This window comes from Acanthopagrus latus, chromosome 9, assembly GCF_904848185.1.
Source record: "Acanthopagrus latus isolate v.2019 chromosome 9, fAcaLat1.1, whole genome shotgun sequence".
Taxonomy (NCBI): Eukaryota; Metazoa; Chordata; class Actinopteri; order Spariformes; family Sparidae; genus Acanthopagrus; species Acanthopagrus latus.
In genome coordinates, this window is record NC_051047.1 from 19468779 (window position 1) to 19493309 (window position 24531).

At 40.3% G+C, this 24531-nt stretch overlaps 1 protein-coding gene across 5 annotated transcripts; it reads left to right on the top strand.

Annotated features, from left to right (window-relative positions):
• The first annotated feature begins 888 nt into the window (after positions 1 to 888).
• On the top strand, positions 889 to 24453 carry LOC119026065 (alsin-like). Of its 5 annotated transcripts, XM_037110159.1 has the most exons (42): positions 889 to 1125; positions 1246 to 1266; positions 2726 to 2910; positions 3372 to 3532; positions 3693 to 3917; positions 4151 to 4341; positions 4471 to 4503; positions 4600 to 4800; positions 4947 to 5071; positions 5171 to 5394; positions 5702 to 5789; positions 6047 to 6228; positions 7391 to 7559; positions 8068 to 8164; positions 8266 to 8343; positions 8614 to 8841; positions 9114 to 9285; positions 9519 to 9714; positions 10206 to 10271; positions 10614 to 10773; positions 11175 to 11303; positions 11595 to 11723; positions 11976 to 11999; positions 13517 to 13587; positions 13864 to 13930; positions 14205 to 14383; positions 15058 to 15123; positions 15423 to 15521; positions 15748 to 15912; positions 16078 to 16189; positions 16992 to 17069; positions 17488 to 17624; positions 17777 to 17932; positions 18245 to 18359; positions 19058 to 19215; positions 19326 to 19418; positions 19517 to 19699; positions 19832 to 19877; positions 19990 to 20051; positions 20867 to 21016; positions 21115 to 21211; positions 21652 to 24453. In XM_037110159.1, the coding sequence occupies exons 3-42, from the start codon at positions 2891 to 2893 to the stop codon at positions 21688 to 21690; spliced, it is 4971 nt and encodes a 1656-aa protein (XP_036966054.1). In that variant the 5' UTR covers positions 889 to 1125; positions 1246 to 1266; positions 2726 to 2890; the 3' UTR covers positions 21691 to 24453. The 5 variants fall into 5 exon arrangements, with proteins under 5 accessions (XP_036966054.1, XP_036966053.1, XP_036966055.1 ...); XM_037110158.1 differs by lacking the exon at positions 1246 to 1266; XM_037110160.1 differs by lacking the exon at positions 1246 to 1266 and having other exon boundaries at positions 19520 to 19699.
• The last annotated feature ends 78 nt before the right edge of the window (positions 24454 to 24531 follow it).

A 24531-nucleotide genomic window follows, 5' to 3' on the forward strand; every position in this document is an offset into this window, starting at 1 on the left:
GTTCACAGGGTGACCCTGTGCAGCCTCTGGTACCAGTAAATGTGTCTGTGTCTTTTTGTAGTAACTCAACATGTGACAGTCAATCTGAGCCTGAACAGGACTCAGAGGAGAGAGACCTCTGCTGTCCCAACACCAGCAGTGGAAGACATGTTCGGATCCTTAATACATTAATAAATTAATTCCTGTATTCTACTAAAGTACAGTGTATTATAAGTAAACAAGGTATGTCCTTATACTGTAAAAATGTCCCTTGTGAGCAGTAAATACATTTGTGTTTTGAAGTAGTAGATCAGCTATTTATTGATGATGCATCCATTTGTGAGGAGCATTTTACTGTGGCGACTACTTGAAATGGAGGTGGTTTTAACTACAATTAGTTAGTTTGGTCTGCTGGTTTCCAATCAATCACCAGATAAATGTGAGTGGTCAAGAGATGACTGATCATTAAAAATTCAGATATACCACAGAATAAGCAAGTAGAACATTAAAATATCCCAATATTAATATCCTTAACTAATTTGGAGTAGTGTATGTTTTGTCCATGCTAACATTATACTAATAATTTTATTTGTTTATCTTTTCTTGTATTTCTACAACATGTTGCTGTTACTCTTAATCTATTTTTGGGTATTTATCCACCACTGGTTAACAGAGTACCTATAGTCTTAAATACCAGCTATTTAGCTAGTTTGCTAATACTGTTAGCTTGGTACATAGCTAAAACTATATGTGTTGTTTTGTTTACACTTTATTTATTGATTATCTTCTATCTAGATTGAGACAGAATTGGCAGACACAGGTTTGTGTGAAATCAGTCATCAGCACCGGAAACAGAGACAGAGTGACACCTCTTGTCTTTCACCATCGCCTCTTCGAACATACCACAGCAACAGGTGTGGCAGCGCCGCCGTGTTTGTCCCTGCCCGGCTGCCGTCGCGGAGCTGGCCGTGTGTGAACAACACTGAACTGTCAGGGGGAAGTTCTGCTTTACTACGCTGCACTGATTTGAATCTAAAAAAAATGAGATAGCTGGGTGTTTCTGCGGTGACAGTCACACACACCGCTGCCAGGACTCAGTGCACAACAAATCCGCGCGGCCACCTCGCGACTTCAAACTGGCGGTTGGTAAGTTTAGTTAGCTTGTTTAGCAGCCGTAGCATCGAGCTAGCCAACTTCACTTGTAACGTCAGCTACGTTTCACCCTAATTTATACCAATAATACACGACCTTCTTGTTTTATTGCAGGGAGATGTCATGTCACATGAGGTAGGATTTATTTCAGGCAGGACGATTACGATTACAGTTACAATTTTTTTTCTTCTTCTTTTTAAAACTCGTTCTCGGGAAACATTTGCGGTTTATAAGCTAATCTCTGACGTTAAATGGCTTTAACGTTCCCACAGATAGTTACAGAAACAGGCGAGTGGATTAATGTTTGACTCAGCTGCTGAGATGATGCATGTAACGGGCTACATTTACTCAAGTAATGTTACTGCACAAGTACTTCGACTTTCACCATATTTGGAGGAAAAGACTACACTTTTTTATTTCACTACAGCTCCATTTATTTGATAGCTTTAGTGTATTTGTTACCTTTTAGACGTAGGTGACGAAGACATAATGTAAATTAACCAATAAATTATGATATTTTGTAATATGATAAGCTTCCCAATAGTGGAAAAAAAATTAACCCTGTGTCTGCCAGTTGTAGCATTAAAGGGATTTTCACATTAATGTATCTGATTCTAATACAATTATATGACATATATACGTGTTTGTCGACCAGTATGACTTTTTCAGGGCCAATACCGATTATTAGAAATCAGGGAGACTGAAAACCAATAGTTGGAACTGGTATACTTGTGCAGTAAAACTTGCAGGACAACTAGTGATGGGGTGAACCTCAGTAAAATGCATTAATGAACTGGATTTGAGAACATTTTTGAGGTTAATTACTTGAGGATTTTCTTTTTTCTTGTATTAGATATAATTTACTTTGCAGATTCAGATTATTCAGTGTCTATATGCTGTTTGTTGTGATATGTTACCAGATCAGATAGTGAAAAATCAAAGACCATAATGATTGGAAAAATTATGGATATTGGCCGTGATAATCTGCCAAGATGATGATGGGAAAGTTATTTTTGTACTTTAAAGTACACAAGTAAGAGTCTGAATGCAGGACTTACACTTTACTGCGTAGTATTGCAACTTAGACTTCAGTAATAGATCTGAATACTTCTCCCATTGAAAGCTTTCAGTAACATTGAGAATCAATTACAGAACTCTCTAATGGTTTTATCGGGAGTAAAACTGTTGTCACATACTATCAGTGCTATCACAGCTAATAAGTATCCAGTAAAGATCTGATGAGGAACCATTAGAAACTGGAACAATGCATAGGGTTGGACAACATGACTGAAATTAATATCACAGGAGCCTGAACATTCATTCTTTAACTTATAATGATAGAGGTTTACTGTATGATACATTTTTTAAAGCCTTGGAAAAAGCTTGAGTTTTGTCAAACTATGATAATGATATCACAGTAAGTGTGCGTCATAATATATAGTATATCAATGACACAGTAAATTGGGATAAAATGAAGAAAACATTTCTGATCCTCAGCCAGAGGAGAATAAACTGCCAGTCTTCATTACATATGCCACACTCTTTGTCAGTCAAGTAAAAAACTATCATTTTTATTTGTTTCTTTGAAAAACAGGCATCTTACACAGAACAAGCATCTGAAGAGGTGTCAAAACCAGACAGATGATTTTCTTTGTTGCTGCAAAATGATTTATTGTTGGGTGTGAACATAAGACCAGAGCGCCGGAGAAATGTTGATAAAGATGCCTTCAGTTTCCTGTGGCGTGGAGAGTCTGAAGTGATGGAGAACATAGAGGAGAGGTAAACATTCACAGACACAAACACTTTTTTGAGGTGTCCCTGTCCTCATTTTATCTCACCAGCAAGCACTAGTCAAAACTTGTTGAAAACTTAAAACTTTAAAGATGCTGCTGAAGTCATGTAGATGTGCTCATGACTAGATTATAGCAACATTCATACCACTAGTACAAGACACAAACTTGTGCATGTGTTTTGCTGCTCTGCATTATATATGTGTCCAGTTCTGTATGAGTGATTTGCTGTTGAGTCATTTACAGATGTTGTATTCCTCCCTCGAAACATAACCACATGTCAGGGCCTGCAGGTGCTGAACAATCATTGCTTTACGGATGAATGGGATGGAATTTAACTTATCTCCGTGTCTCTAAGCCACAACATTATATTATCGCCAGATTTCAAAACATGATTCCGGTGTTTCAATTCAGGTTATAATTGTAATATATTTGTGCGTGTCATCGCAGCCCTGCAGATGAGCAGGCCCAAACCCCCCCAGAGCGAGGACTGCTCCACATCTGGCAGTCAGCGGGGCCCAGTGCACAGCTGCCTCCAGAGAGAGTGCTGCTGTCCAGGCCTGTTCTGCAGACCGCGCTGGGAGAACATCATGGACTCCTGCTGACACAGGGTAAGTGTTAAAACAGTGCTGTTCTCTCCCAACAGCAGTGTTTGATTAGATATGTAATCATTTCATATCTTGATGTTACTGCTGTGGTATTACAAAACTTTTATGAAACCATGAGTTTCTTGTCAAATATCGTCATCACTCAGCTGTTGCCATCTTGCAGGTGGTCTGGTCTACTCGTTTGGTGAGCTGCTATGGAGGCACGTGAGTGTCCCAGTCTCTGCCCCGGTGTTGGAGGGCTCTCTGCTGGGGAAGACAGTGGTCCACGTGGCTGCTGGAGGCTTTCACTGTGGAGCACTGAGCGAGCAGGGCAACATCTTCATGTGGGGGGAGAACACTGCAGGACAGTGTGGGCTGACTGAGAAGGGTGCAGCTGCAAACATCACAGGTTGGTCAACACCTTTTTTCTTCCCACTTTTCCTCTGTCTGTCTGTCTGTCCTACCCACTACTTACCGTCCTTATGTTTTCCTTCCCAATGTGCCTCCATCCATTCCTATAATCCGTTGTTAAGAAATGTTGTTTTTTTATTTTCCTATTTGTATATTTGGTGAATAAATTAATGTATTTAACAGTTAATATACGTTGGCAAAACATCAGCTTTGTAAAATATCCTGTGTCAGTTTCAGAGCCAAGCCCCATCTCTGTGGTGGACAATGATGTCATTCCTCCAGCAGCAGTTCGGATTGTGGATCTGGCTTTCGGACGGGAGCACAGCCTGGCTCTGTCAGCCCAGAATGAGCTGTGGGCGTGGGGCAGCGGCTGTCAGCTCGGCCTAGTCACTAGCACCTTCCCTGTGTGGATACCACAGAAGGTAAGTTTGTGTACGAAAGAGTCAGATTTAGAACTGTTGTGTATAATGAAACTGAATCTTTATTGAATACTTCATCTTTTAAATGGTAAGAGAGAAAGAAGACTAAATTTGTGTACATCTCTGACACAGGTGGAGCACTTGGCAGGCAGACATGTCATTCAGGTAGTTTCTCTTCCTTATATCCCCGTGGCCACATTTGTACAAAAAAAAAACCCCACTTCTGAATACAGAAATACTGTCGCTATTTATTTTCCACAGGTGTCTTGTGGTGCCTACCACAGTCTGGCTTTGGTTCGCAGTTTGCCTCTAAAGAACTACAATACCCAGAATCCCCCTGAAAAGAGGGAGCGGGGCCAGTCACCCCACTACTCAGTGACAGAGAAGGAGGAGTCATTTACAGTTGATGGTGGTCACTACTGTCCACTGGGAGTGGAGCTGACTGAAGTCATGACAGAGGAGGTAAAGATACTTCATAACGTTCCAGTGATCTGGTGCCACAGGATATTTTATTTACAAGGATCTCTCGGTAACATCAGCATAAGCATGTGTTTAATTTTAAGCTTTTTCAGCACTGTTTGATTCCCATCTTTTGTTTGTTTTACCAGACATCTCAAAGAAGAAGAGGCCCCAGACGAAGACTGCAACCTCGGGGAAGGTCAGCTGGCAGCAGCCCTGGCTCTGCTGCCGGTTTATGTCCGAATTCTGAAGATGGCAAATCTAACACTAAACAGTAAAATATTACATACATTGCTTGCTCTTTTATTCGTCCATCTAATGTGTTCCTTTCTCAATCTTTTGTCTGCTTTCCCTTTGTTCCATTGTACAACAGGAAGAATCTTCCAGTTGGCACCAGGCTTGAGCCCGATGGGCTGACTGAGAGAGACGGCAGCCCCAAGTCCCACCCACTGTCCGGTTGGAGGTCCAATAAGAACTCTGCTCTCTCTGATGAAAGGGAGCTTCAGAACCTCCTCCAGAAACTCTCTGGTCACTCACTTGAGACGCGCGACACCTCCGGGCTCGGAGATACTGACTCATTGAGCAGTTACACTTCAGGTTATAATTCAGTTGTGGAACTTCAATCTTAGTTATGATGTCTGTTCACTTGTTATTTTATGTATAACCTCATTCATATCTTTAGCCCTTTTTTACAAGTTCCTGCATTTGTTTGTAGTTATTTGTTTCCCCTTATTTTTCTCATTTTCCTGTTGCATTGTTTTTCATTCTTCCTTCATGTGTTCCTTCCTTTGCTTTATTTTTTGTTTGTTGCATTGTGATTTAAATATTGAGTATATAATCTGTTATCTTTCTCCAGTGACCTCTAATGTTTTCCATCTTTCCCTCCCACCGCTTTTCTCTCCAGATGACAGCTGTGTTTCCTCAACTCCTTCCACAGATCTGTTGACTTCCAGTTACAATGAAGAGTCATCGATTACAAGTCAAACCAACAAGTAAGACCAAGTTTAGTTGACAATGAAGCACGTTGTTTGGTCAAGAGTTTTAGGCAATTTTTCTGTTTAAATCTCATGTCAAGAAGTTGTAGCTCAAACTTCACTTTTTTATTTTATCCACCAAAAATGCAAGTCTAACTTGTGCTAAAAATGTGCTAACATAAACATTCAAAAAGATCAGTTATGTGTCATTATTCACATACCAAGTTGATTCTCACCCATACTATATTTAACCTCTGAATTTCTCCCATCTGCAGAAACAGTGGACTGTCCGTGTCGTACTCTTCTTCTCCAGTGTGTCTGGAAGACGTACGGCTTTCTCTCGAGGCAGAGAAGCAGGCGCTGCAGGGGCAGAAGAGCTCCAGTCTAACAAATATAAACCAGAGGGGGAAAGCATCAACAAACAGGAGGCGCTCTCTGCCTGGGACACCCACCCGTGGTAAGAATGGTTGGGAGTGAACAGCCACAATATAATTTCTGCCTCTGTTTGCTTTTCACTCCAACACAGAACAATAATGTGTTCTCCTGGATCTGACGTGATCTGCTCAGATAAACTGATATGAAAGTCAGGATCACAGCATCCACATGCTCACATGCAAACATTAGTGTTCTTATCTCAGAGATAACAGTATTTATTTCTTTGAGATAACATGATGAGTAATGAGTTAAAAGGCGAAAATAAAAATGACTACACATTGAAAAGCCTTTTAGTCGCAATATAACTTGTATGGTCTAAGCCAAGTGACGTATGGACCCATTTAGTAGCTTAACTAACCATTTAAAATCTCTTTACGCTATTCAGAGGTTAATCTGCAGGGTATCAATAGTGCAACAAAAGACAAGCAAAAACAAAGTGTGACCTTTAAGGACATTGATGATGATGCAAATGTAGCTGACCAACTTCCCATTTTCTCAGTTTCCAAAAGTTTCAGGACTTTCAGAATGAAAGTCTGACTTCAGTTAACACAGATCTGAAAACCATCCAATGGTGCTTTCAGTTTTAATAGTCACAGTGATCCTGCTAAGTACACATCCTGCATATCTGACGCACGAGAATACATTTCCATTCAACCCATTCCCTCTTTTATATTCTTTATTTGGACATTAAGCTTCAGTGTTTTTTCTTTTAACCCTTCCTACTTTCCTCCATTGTTATTGTTGCTGTGATTTCCTGCTCTGTGCTTACTTAACTCACCTTGACAGATTGACACGACTCTGCATCTGTTTTGGGGATGCAGAGTCTTACAAAGAGTCGTTAGGGTGTGTTCATACCAAACCTGTTTTGTGCAGTTCACGTGTTTGCCCACGTGTAAAGTCGATCAAGACTGGTGAGATAAATGCAGTTCTGAACTCTGGTGCAGTTTGTTTGGGAAAAAAAAAACACAACACAAACCAGCTACATGTGTATGTTCTCTGATCATGTCTGCAGTCTCCTTCATCTCATCGCCTCTGTCCTCTGTGTCGTAGCTGTTATGTACTGTATGACAGAAGAAGCGTATGTGCAGTCCTGACAAATACTTGAACTAGTAGCTGATGGTCCAGTTGTTTGTATCAACACTGTTACCAAGACTTTTCCATTAGATCATGTGGTTTTCTTTCAGGGTCTCCACGGCAACGGCGAACTTGTGCCTGCAGGCCATCTTCTGCTGGTCGGGTGCATTCCACAGCACCGAAGGAGGCTGGAGACGGGCTGCCGTCTCTGGACACAGAAGTGTGGAGCTGGGGCCGCGGGTCTGAGGGGCAACTAGGTCATGGAGATCAGCTCGCCAGGTCCTAACACACAAACACACACACACACACACTTATAATTTAATCCACAGTTGTATAAATATCTTTGAAAACATACATGATAATATACCGTCCTAAATGACATGTTAGGCAGTTTAGACAGTGTCTTGTAATATGATGAATGGTGTCTGTCTCAGCCACTCTCCCATCACTTGTTTCTGCACTGTCTAACTTCAGTGAGAGGGTAGGATCACACCATGACACACGTTTACTTCAACATACAAGTTTTCAGCACATAACATAATCAGTTATCAGCACAAAATACCATTTTCTACATGACGTTGCTTTTACTTTTAAAGTCGCAAGAAATTAAATACACAACTCTAACACAACGTCTGCACAACCTGCATAAAATGATCTCAATCACACTCAGGTATCATAGTCACTGTAGTTACATGCATGAAATTGAGGAAAGGCCAATTGCACAGCACGTGGACGGACATGCATGAGAGGACAAGCTGTTAACTTGTGTCTGCATGTGTGTGTCCAGACTCCAGCCTCTGTGTATCAAGTCTTTGAAAGGTGAGGAGGTGATCCAAGTCGCCGCAGGGTCACACCATTCATTGGCTCTCACCGCTCACTGCCAGGTAACCAGGATTTAAACCAAATCTTATACGATGCTAACATAGAAGTACAGCCTACTCGCATACAGCCAAACTAACTCATCTCACTATCTCACATTTTGCAGGTGTACTCATGGGGCAGCAACATGTGTGGACAGCTCGGTCACGTCAACAGTCCTGTCACTGTCCCTCAGCAGGCGAAGGTTCATTAATTCAATAAAGTTACAGTGTAGAAATAGATTTAGTCATATTTATTTATTTTTAAAAAAAAGGCCATTTATACATGATGAATGAAGATATCGGCATCATTAATACGTGGATGAGGATGTATCAGTATAAATGCAAATGTGCTGAAACAATAGACAGAGGGATGAAGATATATATCATTCAGTGTACTGTATACCATGAAACATGCTGCAGTCACTCTAACAGATCTACATCCTCTGTGTTTTGTCCCTGTCGGGCTGCTGCAGCTGTCTGAAGGTCTTCGGGTTTGGGACTTGTCAGCCGGTCAAAGCCACTCCCTCCTCCTGGCAGATGGAGACTGTGTCCAGCCGGTCCTGCTGTACTGTGGCCAGCAGCAGGAGCCAATGACAGTGCAGAGTGAGAGGTCTCACCGGGGTCAAAGGTCACACCATAGGTCACCCAACAGAGCAGAGAGTTACACAGTCAGACCCACACTTCTGCCGTTCTGCATGGAGGTGTGTATGTCCAAAACTGTATGACTAACTGTTCGTGGTTTCCCCTCAACAGGAGGAAGATGATGGGTGGAGCGATTTTCCGACTGCACCACTGGAGTGCGTTTATTTTTAGATTTTGCTCACAGCGTGATTAAAGTAGAAAAAGCTAGGCTGCCATTTTCTAATCTGTTAGACGTACATTTAACAAGAGAGAAAGAGAAAGCTGAGAAACAAAATACTGTCATGAAAGAAAACTTTAAACATTTATTTATTCTTTGTGTGGGTGTGTGTAGATGGGTTACATTAGCAGTGTGTGCAGCGGTGGTCAGAGCTGTGCGGTGCTGGCAGACCATAACATCATGGGTTTCATCTCGGCAATTCATGAGCTGGCCTCCAGAGAGAGACAGTTCTACTGCTGGTTGAGCAGTGTCAGGAAGCTCCTCCTCACGCCGCTACGTAACAGAGGTGAGAGGCTCTCTGGACCGACTCCTCCTTTGTTGACCTTTGCTCAAGTATGTGACCCCCTCATAACTGGTGTTTTTAAATATGTTGAGATTATATGAAATGGTGGCAGATGCAAAGAACTTTGTGCAAAACCCAACAAACTATCTGTGAATTACCACATGCATGATTTAAACATTTAATAAAGAGTTATTAGCAAATACATTAACTGAGCATGTTGTTGATTTCCTTCTCAGAGAGTGCATCTTCATCGTTAGGTGAGCCGTGCACTCATCTCTTCTTCTCTCTTTGCGAGAGTTTTGCTCGTCTGAGCACTCTGATCGGTCAACACTCCACGTCACTCACCTACTTCCTGCATGACGTGCAGGGCTGTGATGTCACTTCCCTTCCCCTGCTGACTCACACTGAGCACTTTCTGGACATTTATAAAGAGTAAGATTCACATTTGTGTTTCAACACATACTGCAGCTTCATACATTTTAATAGCAAATATGCATCTTTTGTTTGATTTCGGTCTTTCTGCTTTTGCAACATGAATGACATCAAAAAGAGATTCTGTGGCTCAGATGCTTTAACAGTCAGAAAGTCCGAATAAGTTTAATTAATACCAGCTTAATGTATGTTATTTGTCTCAATTTTAATATGAAGCCAAGTCTACCTCTGTAACATCAGTTTCACTATGCATGCAGTAAGTTCTTTCTGAGCTTTTTATAAAGAATTTGTAAAATCTGTTACATGAGTTGCAGGCACAAACCAGGAATGTGGCACTGTTTTCCCAGAACAAAGTTAAAGAAGCAAAGATAGAGCAAGGAGTCCACAGACTGATGGAAAAATTGTTTTCAACATGTTGGCTTTAGTAGGAATAAAGCTCATGTGTGACAGAATAAGATGGAAAAACTCAATTAAAATCTATCTCTCTCCAGGTATTGTTCTTCAGTAGGTAACTTCCAGGTGATGGGTGGATTCCAGCCACTCCATAAGCTCTCACTGTAAGGACATTACTTTTTCTTTGTTTCCACTTGTTAAGTACTGCTTGAGTAGACGTAGACTTCTCATTCATATTGAGGAGACGTCTACAAATGCAAAGGCCTGCAGAGCTGGAAGGGATTTGATATTAATGCTGACGATCATGCCTGTGTTAATGGACCAGTTCTTCTGGATATTTTAATCCCCAAAACAAACCATAAACTTAAATCACTTCCTGATGCAGCAGCAAAACAGCAATCAGATAAGCTTCCACCAACAGAAAACAGACACATATTTAGATTAAAATACTGAGATGATTTAATCCTAAGAATGTCTTATTCCTCTTTGTGTCTCTCTGTGTCTAGTGAGTGTTTAGGCTCTCAGCAGACGGTCCTCGCTCAGCTGTGTGTGTCAGACCAGGCTGTGAGTGGTGATGTTGACCTAGTTTCGATGTTGTACTGGCCTCTGCAGCAGCTCCACCAGTACAGCCGAGTCCTGCTCAAACTGGCAGCTTGTTACGATGTGGTGAGAAGGAAGCTCTCTGCTCTCTTCCTTCTGCCCTTTTTCTTTTGACTCAAACACTCTCAACATGTTCCTTCTTTTCCCTCTGTGCTTCACTTTCTCTTCTCAAAATGTTCTCTGTTTCCCACAATTAAATACATTGCGATATGCTTTTACTCATTACTGTCATTTTACTGACTGGAATTCAAGATGCTTCCCATTTTGCAACACCTGTCCTTTGACAAAGACTTCACAAAGATAGACTGATGACATGTAGCTTAAGAAATAAAAAATGATAATTTCTAAAAAAAAGTTTGTAATTGAGTTATTTGGCAGAAGATGTAATACATCTACAGTCTGCTGTATGTTCTTAAATTGCAAAGAAAAACAGTTAAACCTCTCTTTCTGTTGTTTCTCCCCCTCAGTTAACTACAGAGTATCAGTCCCTCCACCAGGGCTGTAGTCAGTATGAGTCCCTGTCTTCGTCCCTTCTAAGGAGAAAGAAGGAGGCTGAAATCACCTTCCTCTTCTGGAAGACCCACTCTGGAAAAACTGTGAGCACAACTCTGTGTGTAATTACTTTAACATGCTAACATTTTTCCTGATCATACTGTTCAGGTGAGAAAACATTGAGACATTTTACAAACTAGTACACATTATATAGAAAAAGATTTGAGATTATACTGCCCTGTTTATGCTTATGACATTTACTTCATTACACTACATGTCCCTTCACTTACTCAACGCGTGATTAATGGAAGATGCAGGATTTATGGAGACGTGCAACACTCAGTTGTTTTTGTCAGAATGTAACAAGGAATGGTACTTGTGTGTTCGTTCATCAGGAGGATCTGCGTCTCGCTCAGCGTCGTGTGGTGTGCGAAAGCAGCAACAGATCTCTGACTCTGCAGAACGCCGGGCGCTTTTCCAACCACTGGTTCATACTGTTCAATGATGCACTGGTGCACACCCAGGTACAAACACACACACGCAAACACAGAAAATCTGTGCACTATTGTTCTTCTATTTGTAGGTAGTATAAATCTGTGGTGAAACCATAAACCACAACTGTTCAAACATCAGAGAACATCCACATCTTTGTCAGTCAAATTCAGAACACATGGAGCTTCAACTGAATCTGTCTGTGCATATCTGTCTTCCTGGTGTTTCTACCATGTTTTGCAGATAAAGCTTTTATTTGTTCATTATATCTTCCAATCACTCAGGGTGCCATTCCCTCTCAGAGCATCGTAAGTATATCTGACATCAGTCTAACCACACTGAGCTTGGTGCTGCAGCAGCATGGGTGTGCTGGCCTCTGCTCAGTGCTTACACTCTGACAGGTTCACATGGGATTAGTAAGCAAATAAATAAAGGTTAACACAGGACTTCATGTCATGATAAAGGGACTGTTCACCCATAACCCAACACATTTGATCTCCTCTTCAAATTTAGCGTTTTTAGTTGAATCTCTCAGTATTGTGTTATTGAGAGGTGCATCTAATGACGAGGGTACATTAACTGAATAAACAACAGGCTTTATTAATGTCTCAGCCTTTATCATTGCAGATGTCCCGTGTTGAAATTTATTTTGTGCATGCTGTCCTGGTGGCTGGCTCTGAGCTTTAGCCTCTACCAAACAGGCTGCCGTGTGTTGGTTTGGTTTTTAGACGTGTTTGCAGCAGAAACGTTAGAAAAATTAGCTGTGAAAATAGATGAGGTCATAGTTGCAGTAGCTCATGGCTCATAAGTTAAAGGATGCAACCTGCCACTGTGTTCTGATCCAAGAGACTCTAAACCAGATGTGTGTGTCAATGATCACAACATATTTGCTGTTACCTTGTTCTGAGTGTCTCCTCTTCTGAACCCTGACTAATAGCTTGTCTTCCTGTCTGTTTGGTGTGGGTTGGTGTGTTAGTAGATGGCAGTTAGTGATGAAACCTGTCCTGTTTTCTCTCTGTGGTTTTTGGTTTTTGTCCTGCGTGGTTTAGTAGACCTTTGCCTGACTGTTATTCATGCATGTATGTATGTACATTTAGATTTAATAGTTAAGCTCTGTTCAGGGATTCAACCAGGGCTTTATTGTCATATGTGGACTTTATCAGTTTCAGTGCAAGTCGTAACTGACCTATTTACAAATGTCCAAGCTGATATTTGAAGCAAATAAAAAAGAGCAGAAAATAAGAAAAGTATAAAAAAAAAAATTCATACGCACTCATTTACAGTCACTCATACATACCGAATTAGAAGATTAATAAACTAAACAAAAATATGTGCAAAAAGCCAGCAAGATGAGCAAAAGTGTAATAAAAGATTGGACCACAGTGTGTTCTGCTTTAGTTTCATTCAGTGTCACTTTTAAAACAGAAGTGGTGTTGAAACTGTCAAGACTTGATGGATGAAACTATTGACAAATATGTGATTTTTGTAATCAGGAAGTGGTCTACAGTGGCATCCCAATCAGCAATCTTCACATCCACTCTCTCTAAAACTGAGATTACACTGGTGATGTTTTGTGTAATCTTCCTTATTCACCAGAATATCAAAGCAACAAAATGTAACTGGTTTTGGGTGGGCAGCTCAGGTCGGATGCTGATCGAAAGGGTCAGTAAATGAACAGTGTCCATCTCTACAGTGAGATGTGTGAAAGAGGCTAATCTCTTGGACACACATACGCATGTGATCTGGAGTGAGATAGTGTGATGTTGGCTAATGTGAGAAGAATCCGTGTCCCACATACATGAAGCGCTGCTCTGTCTGTCTGCAGTTCTCCACACATCACGTCTATCCTCTGACCTGTTTGTGGGTGAAACCAGTTACTGAAGACAGCAGTGGACTGTGAGTTTGTTGTGCTTAAAAATCCAAACTATCAATGTTAAAGCTAACATGGCTAATGTTGACTCCGTTTTTGCAGCAGCATCTAGTGTCTGGTAGATGAACTACATTTTAAGGCACTCCAGTACTGACTATTGTTCAGCCTGTGGTTGTTTTCTGCTTGGCCTGTGTAAAACTATGATTTAAAATGTGACATAAATGTTTTGTAGCGTCTTGGTAAAAATGTTTTATACAGATCAAGTTTGTTATTGTTTATTGTTCTGTGCCTTGTGTCTGCAGCTATGCCATCAAAATTACTTGTCCAGAGGAGAGTTTCACTGTGGTGGCCTCGACACCACAAGAGAAGGTACATTTATGGTTTATACACTTATTAGCTTCTTTGTTTTTCCTTAGCGATGTCGCCAAGTGCTTGCTCATCATTGTGGGTTTTGTTGGGTCACTGTAAATAATTTTATGAAGAGTATGGTTTTGATTTTTGCCTCCAAGAGCAGGATGTTTCTCTTTTTATGGGTTGAGTTTAGTAAGAAGGCACTGAAATCGTAATATTTTATGCCAACATCTTCATTTAGGATCTGCCTCTTTCTCCCTGGTTTTGTTTTTATCACTCTCTTCTTTCCCAGAATAAGTGGCTACGGTCTCTGAACCAGGCGTTGGATCAGGTGCTGGGTGGTGGAGGTCAGGGGTCGTCGCCAGGGGTCATGGGAATGTCTCGCACGGCCTCGTACACGTTCACTGGAGAGGGACGGTTCAAAGACGCCCAGTACACCGGGGGCTGGTTGGCAGGACGAGTTCATGGCAGGTGAGAGACCATGTGTGTTTGTGTTTTGGTTTGTGTGTGTGCTTGTGTCTGTCCCATCACCACCTCTTCAGCTACACCGTATTTTTTCATGTTTGTTTATCAGTGTGTTTTATGAAAATGAAAAAGTGCGGGGATTGGTGTTTGTCTGCCCACTTTGAACTCCTGGATATTGGAGTGTCCTTGAATGCATCGTGGTAGAATGAACGAACAAATCAGTAGAGACCTGTACGGCGAAGAGGAACAGTGTGCAACAATGAAAACAGAAGATGTAGTTTGACGTTCAAATCATTGTCTACATTGTTAAGCAATTGCTACTGCTAATGAAAATCTATCTGACGAGACTCCGTCAGAAATATTCATGGACTACATAGTGTTTTAGCTTTATTCACATTCACTAACTTCCTTCCTCACTCTCTGACTCTCTTCTGGATGTTATAGCGGCAGGCGACCAAATAAAAAGTTACTTGGAGTAAACTTGTGGATTTGTCTGGGTTTAAAAACTGTTTAAACCATTTGAGGATAATCTAAGTACACAACTAAATATGACAAAGTTCGAGTCAGTATTAGACTTTTTAATCCATTATTTTTACATATATCTTTAACTGCTCCAGAGTGTCAAACTGGTGATGCTTAAATAGATGGATAGCAGATAACAGTACAGTTGTGTTTCACAGAGGAACCATGAAGTGGCCAGATGGACGGACCTACGTGGGGAACTTTAAGAATGGAGTGGAGGATGGGTAAGTACGTGAACCTTGTGCTGCGCCAAAGAGCTAGTTAATGTGTAATGTTGACACATCAGTCTGCCTTTTAGGGAGACTTGTGGTTAGAAGATAACATTATGAAATTTTAAGGCACTGTGTCCACATAGTGTTTTTTCTCTTATCAGCACACAAACGCTTCATCTCAACCCCCCTGAGTTCACAGCCAGTGTTTTTATGCCCTTAAAAAAAAAACCTATGTGGACACAGATCCTAACAGAAACTGAGAATAAACTGTTGTCTTAGCGTTTCTGGACAATTTGTGTTTGTCATTTCAGCTATGGCGAGTGTATTATACCTAACAAAGTGTTGCATAAGCCAGATAGTTACCAAGGACACTGGAGAGACGGCAAGATCCATGGCTTCGGCAAGTACAAGTCAGTACACAGTTTTCTGCCAATTTTTGTGTGAAGTAGCATTGAGTACTGACCTGTATATGTCATGTAGAGGTTGTCATCATGAAAGGTAAAGGCAATATTCAGTCTTTTTCTTTCCAAGTCATCAGTCATCGTGTCTGGCAGTGTCAATGCCCTGCTCTGCACATGAACATGCACAGGGTCACCATCTCTGTGTGTGTGAGCATTCTCTATGCGCTATACCCAGGTATGCCAGTGGCGAGGTGTACGAGGGCTGCTTCAGTGACGGGCAGCGGCACGGTTACGGCATGCTGAGCTCCGGTAAGCTGGCCAAAAATTCCTCCAGCGTTTTCATCGGCCACTGGGTCCATGACAAGAAGACAGGATATGGAGTGTACGATGACATCACCAGGTAGATTACACTCACAAATAGAAAAAACCTAGCGACTGAACTGTATTCTTGTTTTTCCAATAATGATAAGGAACTGTCAAGTCAAAATGGAACATCGACACCTTGTTAATGTAAATTTATGATAACCTAATTTCATTACTCACAGCTGTATTGTTTCCTTCCCAGAGGTGAGAAGTACATGGGACTGTGGTTGGACGAGCAGCGGCACGGCACCGCTGTGGTTGTTACCCAGTATGGCGTGTACTTCGAAGGGACCTTCAAGGACAACAAGATGAGTGTAAGCTCACCCTGAAGTATTCACTTCATCATCTTGATAATCAGCTGTGGGATGATCAAAGGTAGTAGAGGCATTAGTGTGTTTTCTTGCTGACATATTCTACATGAGTTTTCTACTTTAAGGGAACCACTGATGTGAAATTAGCAAAACTTATTTATGATGAAGGGTTGGTTGTCAGTGTTTGTGGGGGAAGTTATAGACTGGATTAGCCAGTAGAATCTGGCACAGTAAATAGGGCTTATGATGTAAATTCATCATTTATCAAAACATGTTTCCTTTCATTCATTCTATTTTACGCTGCAAACTTATTGAATGTTTTGCAATCTAGAAGTAGCTCCTTGTTTGGAGATACACTAATGTGTGCTGTCATTTATAGACAGAAGGTGGTGCCACTGAGCTTACATGCTCTATTAACAACTGCAGCTAACAAATGATTTCAGTGACATGCCGTAAAACAAAGTGAATGAGATCATTTGTATGTGTAATGGTTTCTTTACTGTGTGCACTTCTATGTTAGCCTTGTGGCTATTGAGTCAAACCTTAACAGGAGTTTATAAAGTTTACAAAAATTATTTATATACAGTTCTACTAATATAACAGTCCTCATGAATCTTCAGCCAATCTGCCCATCAAACCTCATGTCATCAGAGTTTCATGTCCAACCTTGGAAGAAACAGTGTCATTTCTAACTGAATGAATCATTTGTGACCAGGGATCTGACATCAGGGAAACATGTAAACAAATGTAATTGTGTCGTAATCACGTGCATCTGTAAAAAGGCTTGATGTGTGTTTTCTATCAGGGTCCAGGTCTGCTGGTGTCTGATGACGACACAGCTTTCCATGGAGAGTTTTCTGATGACTGGACTGTCAACGGCAAGGTAGAAAGCACTCTGTCTCCTCTTTATCTGTGCGCTCTGGTTGTTTGTCTGTCATGCTTATAAGGAATTGCTGTTCATATGTTACATCCTAATGTAACTGTGTTTCTGTCTATCCACTTGTTTTAAATACATTTCATGCAGGTCTTACAATAAAAGTGATCAGATGTATAACTTGTTCATCCTGCCACATTTATACTTTGTCAGTATGGACAGAAGCAAAGAAATAAAAGAAAAACTGAAAGAAATAATGAAAATAACCTCTGTGGAACTTTAATATTACAGTTTCTAGTAAATTAAGGCAAAATCATTATACCTCACCAACAAGAAACAAAAAAAATGACTTACACAACTGTGAGATGTTGGATATAATTTCATACGCAGTTATTCCTTCACCTCCCTTCTTCTTCTGCTTCTTAAGGGTGTTTTGACTCTGGCTAACGGTGACTGCCTGGACGGCCTGTTCACTGGAGAGTGGAGCGCAGGACTGAAGGTGGTTGGAACGTACACCAAACCAGTGGCTGAAGAGCTAGAACACAAGGACAGAAACAGCCTGCTGTGAGTTTTTAATTCTGTTCAGCAGTTTTATGTTTGTCTTTTTGTGTGTAATCATTGTTAATTGTTCCTGGTAGGACATGACATGACAGCAGTTTGTGTCCTCTAGAGCTCATGTTCGGTTTGTTAAAATGTCCGAATGTGTGTGTATTCAGCCGGTTGGGTCAGTACGTGGTGCCTGCAGGTCAGAGGTGGCTCTGTGTGTTTGATGAATGTTGGAGCCGACTGGGCTGTGATGCTGCTGGGAAAGGAGAGAGGACCGTAGCCTGGGAGAACATCGCAGTCAGTATAACATCTGCACGACGACACAGGTAACACGCACACACACACCTGAAGTTCTCACTTGACTTCTCCATTGCTGCATTGTACATCATCTCTTTCCACCCTGTAGATTAAGACACCCCTGCTACAGTTCCAAGAAAAACCTATTTCTTGATTACAGCTGCCAACTTTTCAGTGCTCCGAATGGTTCAAAATTATCTGAACAAACCAGAACAGAACCATTCCCATGTTGTTTTGAAAATGGGGTAGCAGATGCAAATATATATTTTGGCACACATTTCCTACAAATAAAGCTGCGTATTAAAAAGTGTGTTTTTATGTGTGTGTGTGTGTGTTTGTAGCCCAGACCTCACTCGGTCTCAGACCAAAGTGTTGGAGTCTTTGGAGTTAATTCCTCAACATGGAGTACCGGTTACCACCGCAAACTATGACAACATAAGAAGATACCTCATCAAGGTACAAGTGGCTGCGAGGGAAACCGTGTGTGTGTGTGTGAAGGCATCTGTCTTGCTATCGCTTTTTCAATTATCTTAATAATCTGTACAGGATGTAAACTCAGAAATGATTGAAGTTATGAATTTTACTTAACTGTCAGCTAATAACTAAAGTCTGAAACAATGAATGAATTAATAAGTTATTCTTTCTTAGAAGTGTTGCTTTTAATATTTTGTTCACCCTTTTATTTTTTTTGTGATTTTCATATAATCAGGCTTGATCAAATATAAAATTCTCCTTTCCAAGAGAGACCTGAGAAAGAAAGAACATCTACAAGAATACAGAACAGAAATACAAAATAAATCTCCATGGGGACTGTAAGACTATATTTTGAGAGCACTTTGCAGTTTATTATATTTAAAGTAATTAGTGTGCACACAAGGGTATCTAAGGTTAAGTAGGTACAAAATATTAGAAAATACCTCTAAGTATATTGTGATACAATTCACTAGCACCACCACAAACTATAACCTCTTCTATGGCAGAAACTGAGTTTTAGCTAGTTGTACCTAATGAAGTTGCAGCTAACTGTACATCTAAGTCTCCTCTGGTGAGTGAGAACAGGTGAAAATGGACCTTAAGAGGTGTATGTATTTCCCTTTTAAAGGTGATTTTCTTGATGTGATACTGAAGTGTACATGTCTGTGTTTGAATGACAGGCATGTGAGACCCCTCTCCACCCTCTGGGCTGGCTGGTGGAGACATTGGTGACCGTCTACAGGATGACGTACGTCGGCGTGGGATCCAACCGCAGGCTCCTCCGACAGGCCGTCCTGGAGGTTCAGGGCTACCTCACACATTTCTTCCGCATCGTTCGGTAGATACAAGTTCTCACTTCTTACTTTTGTTCCCCTCAAGGTGACTTTTGATGTTTTCAGCTGGGTCTCTCTTAATCACTTTACTGAATATTAGTTCTGTTGCCTGCAGGTTTCTGTTTCCAGGGTTACCAGACGATGGTGGCATCATCCCAGAACCCCCTGCATCTAATGGCAGACACGACTCTAACACAGCAGAGCAAGGGTGAGTGTCAACACACTGAGCAGATACAACAGTTAGAAACATGAAGTTCTTTTGTCAGCTTTTCCGTCTCATCTCTTCTCTTCTTCTCGTCTCCCCAGCAGTGTGCTGGTGGTGAGCTGCTCCTCTCTGCTCCTCCCTCTGCTGCTCCCTCGGCTCTACCCGCCTCTCTTCACCCTGTACTGCCTGCAGGAGGAGCAGGAGGAGGCGCAGTACTGGGACCGCATCCTCCGACTCAACAAACAGCCCGACCAGTCTCTGCTCAGCTTTCTGGGAGTGCAGGAGTAAGTGTTAACCCATTTACCTGGACGACTTGAGCTGCTGAGTGTAACATTTTAGATGTGGGTGTTGATGACCATCTGTATGAGTGTGTGTTAAATTAACCTGACTAGATATTCTCTGACACACACTTATAGGAAGTTCTGGCCTGTGTGGATGTCAATTCTTGGAGAGAAAAAGCAGGTCAGATATTAAATGAACTATTTTCTCCTTGTGCACCTTTTTCAATCTGTGCATTCTCTGATGCACTTGTATATTTTGTTTCACCCTCTCTGTTTTCTTACTTCTATCACAGATTGTGTCGAGCAGTAAAGACGCCTGTTTTGTTTCTGCTGTAGAGACACTCCAACAAATCAGGTAGCGGCTATGTGAGCTTAAGTGACATCACATAATTTTTAACGTCAGTAAATGTGATACAGTGTGATTAGCAGCAATATCATCCAGATCAAATACACATGATCATGTAAATTATATTTTTGCCCCAATTGTTCCCTGAGAGGGAGAATTTACTACTCCTTAAGGTTTGTAGTTCACTTGTACCGAAAGATTTCAATGTTCCAGACCAACTGGAGATATTCTGGTAAATACTATCTGACCCAAAGTGCCTGTGTTTGAGTTTGAGACTGAGGTTCACTTACTCCATTGACCTTGTATAGAATTCAATTGTGCTTAGAGGACATTATTATCACAGGTCATTATGACCTGAGGGCCTAACACACAGATTTGACCAGTAAAAAAAAACGCTCCTGCCAAATTTCAGATGTGAAAGGCTTCCCTGCTCATTAGATTCAGCACATTTTATGGATCTTGTAATGTGTAGCCGGGGGTAAGTGGTGCCTTTTTACAGCTTTTTTGGCAGAATTTTGGATAATTGTGTTTTGCCGAAATATTGTGATTGGGCCAACTTGCTAATAATTCTTAGATTGGATGAATTTAAATAAACTTCCAGAGGGATGGAGGAGATTTTAGTCACTCAGCCAGGAGCTCAGTTTTGTTTTACTGAAAACAGAACAAGTAGTATCCGTCTCCTCACCTGATGCAACAACACTGATGCAACAGAATATTTCAACACAAATCTTAATTTGTACAAGTTTAATTCAGGACATGACCAAAAAACTAAAAGTACAATATCATGTGTATTAATGAAGGTGTTTGTCTCCGTTCACATGCAGCACCACCTTCACTCCGTCAGACAAACTCCTCGTCATCCAGAAAACGTTTGAGGAGTTGACCCAGGAAATTAAACCTATGCTGCAGGGTGAATTCCTGTGGTGCATGGACGACCTGCTCCCTCTCTTCCTCTATTTGGTACTCAGGGCAAGGTGTGTTTGCGATGGTGTGTGTATGTTTCAAACACAGAGTGGTGGAAAGACGCTGCAGGCTGGTCAACAGGTTGTGTTTTTCTTACATTGCTCTCCAGGATCAGGAACCTGGGAGCTGAGGTCAATATGATCGAAGATTTAATGGATCCCAACGTTCAGCATGGAGAGCTGGGACTGATGTTCACAACACTGAAGGTGCGCTTTCACACGCTTTATACTTTTACACATGACAAATGAGTCACACCTTGACCAATTGATAATCAACTCTATTTTCTAGAATGTCGTCCAACTAATGGAACTAAATTTGGATGACAGCTTGACAACCTTTCAAAATCGGATCAGTGGTTTTTCTCTGATTTTGCCTGTTTAATGTTAAATGGCTTTTATTCCTTTTACTTGTAATAACTCCTAATGACTTTTTGTCCTCCTGAGTTTCCAGCTTTTGCTTGTTTGTCAAAGCATTTTGTAAACTCTGTTTTTAAACAAGACATCCTTGTACACTGTCAATGCAAATTCAAAAGTCAAATTGAAATGACTATAGTAACATTTAGTGGATGAATCTATCTTTTTATTTGACATGTTCATCATCGTCAGTCCTCCGTCGTCCAATCATCATTTAAATGTTTCTGCTGCAGGCCTGCTACATCCAGATCCAGCAGGAGTCGACTACCTAGGAGTGGATAGGAAAAAAAACCTCACAGTCAACAAAAACTTCCCACGAAGGTGCTGCCGGAACAAAACCAGTCAAACCAGCAGTATTCTACTGGAGGCCACTGGGAAGCTGCACTGACAGACGTCAAACAGGAAGATGATGCCTGACAGCTTGTTCTCTGCTGATCCTTGTGCAGCACACCAAAGTTCTCTCTTTTCTATGGAAGACGGTTTTCATAGGAAGGTAACACATCGTGTTCTTCAGGACATGTTAGAAAACTGCATTATTATCTTTACAACAGCATTGTGTAATATGTTTGTACTGTCGATATTCAGTAGTAATACATCAGCTAGAGTAGAGTACAGAAATAGTCAAAACACAGTTCTGCTTTCATTACTTTACAGTATTTTTACTTTACTGTATGCACACAGTTTACAGTAAGGAACCGGCAAGGTGCTGTATAGGTTTAGCTGCCTTCTGTCAGGAATGAAGGCGCTCAAGGAAAAGGGTACTGACAAACCACATCACTGATGAAGTCTGAATTGGGATCAGATTTTAAAGTGAACGTAGGTAGCAGATGACTGCAAAACTAAGATTAAGAAAATATGTACATTGTTATTATACATTAATGTCTGAGCACTCCTCAAAGGGAAAAATCTCCAACCCCAGGAAATGCACTGTTGAAATAATACAATTTGAATAATAATAATGGAATCTTCTTTTCAGCAACATTTAGACCCATTACATCTTTTGAATGCAGGAGAGTTAGTTCAAATTTTCACACTAAACAGTTTCTTGAAACGATGTAGAATATTTTGTATTTATTTATTTTTTAACACTTATACTCTCCTGTAATAAGAACCCAACCTCACTCGCTCCTGCATTTTGAAACTTGCCATGAAACAGTTTTTGTCTCAGGGCCGAACCCTCTCAATATTTATAGCTAATACACAGTAAACTGAGCAGTAGGACACGAATGTGTTCCTGCAGAGGGAAATGATTTTGTACTGATGTAAAATGATCAAAGAGGGAACACTGATTATATTTTTCAACCAGTTTGCGATTCTGTGGAAGTGTTTGTGTGTCAACGAGCGTAAAAGAACAAATCTGAGGAGGAACGCTTTTAATGTTGCACAAGCATTTTTTATTTTGTTTTGTTTTATACACCAACCAGCTCGTAGAGTGTTTAACAACACACTATATTCACTTTTTCATAAGATCAGTTATCATAAAAAAGTAGATATTTTTTGTTTTTCCCCTACCTCCATTGAGGACATAATATTTTCAGTCCTGTTATTTTTAAGAAAATGCGGTGGAGGGTCGGCCATGAAAAGTAAAAGAAAAAAACTTAATGAGCAGCCGTTAATTCATTTAGAGCATTAATTCAAACCGAGAGATTGACATTTGAAACATTTTCACTATTTTCGAAGGGACTACTGCACTCACTTAAATGATTGTATGCCATGATTGTCTATATTGTGTGTGTTTTAATTCAGATGCAGATTTTTTTTTTTTAATCGGTGGCTAACTTAAAAAAACAAAAACATTAAGGTACTTCTGACCTTTTCTTTGAATCCATCTGTATCTGTTATAAATGACTATTTTCAGATCCAGATCCTTTAGGGACATCAAAGTAATATTTTTCCATGTCCAGTATCTCTTCTATCTGTAAAGTTTATGATCTCTTTCTGGCATAAAAAACATTTTTAACTCCCAGAACAATGGTCATATATTTGGGTACAACACCCTTTTGTTTTTGTTTTTTAAGAGCCCGAGGGCACTTCAGATCACTTTGAAATTGATTTATATTAATTAATTTATTAATAGAATGTAATTGAAATCATTTATAAGAGATATATTGAAAATATTTTATCACAAATCTGGATATTAAGTTCCTTCATCGAGTCAAACTTTTACATTCTAGCTGATTGCAGCAATGATTGTTAAGGACGTGTCCATTACGAAAATCCACTGAGAAACAGCAGAAAAAGATGATTTTTCCTCTCTTGTTGTTCCTGCTATTTCTGCAGTTCTGAAATGTGTTTGTACTGTATTGATTTATTGTCACATCCTCAGAATCAGTCAAATGTTCTTTTTAAAAATATTTTTGTTAGTAGCACCACTGCAGGATGGATGGATGGGACAAAATCCCTCAGCTGTCCTTCTTATGGACTCCTTTAATACCAGTTTGGGGAAATTGCCGGCATCGAAATCTGCCATAGTTTTCAGTACTACCAACAACATCACACACAAAAGAGTCTGTTTGTTGATTTATTTCCTACCTTTTAGGTAAGCCTTGGTTTGAGATAATTTCAGAGCAGTATTAAAATCAAACTTTATTCTCTTATTGGTGATATAAATGTCATTTAAGGTAATGCAGGAAACATTTTGACTCCTTGTGATTTGTCATTGTACTGACATGAACTTTAACCAATCATTTAAAATACATTAATCAAGTGTAAAACAAAAATAATCAAAAGTGCACAAGTTCTACATCATGAACTAAGGCATGGAGAGCAAGTTGTGATCTTTCGTAAAAACCTGCATTCATTGGAGGTTTCAAGCTAATGAGGCAATAACCTGACTGAATTTATGACTTCCGTTAATTATTTTTTTAACCAAGTCTATATTTTTGTAACTTCAGACATTTTTAGAAAGAGCTGATCAAGGGAACTGATTGCATTATATTTAATTTGTTGTGATGGATTAATGAGTTGTGATAGGAAATGCAAAATGTGTTTACTCAAAAAAAAGGGGGGCAATAAATTTGGTTTAATTCATGAAATGTCTCTTAATAATTTTTTCTTTTCTATTTCGGTTACTTGACAAGCTGTCCTAGCAAATGAAAATATAAATGTAAACT

What these genes read in the sequence shown, in the direction of transcription:
- LOC119026065 (XM_037110159.1), top strand. Translation starts at nt 2,891, where the DNA reads ATGGAGAACATAGAGGAGAG. An exon ending in CCATTCCCTCTCAGAGCATC is followed by an intron (nt 12,000 to 13,516) that starts GTAAGTATATCT and finishes GTCTGTCTGCAG; the next exon opens with TTCTCCACACATCACGTCTA. An exon ending in GAGACACTCCAACAAATCAG is followed by an intron (nt 20,052 to 20,866) that starts GTAGCGGCTATG and finishes GTTCACATGCAG; the next exon opens with CACCACCTTCACTCCGTCAG.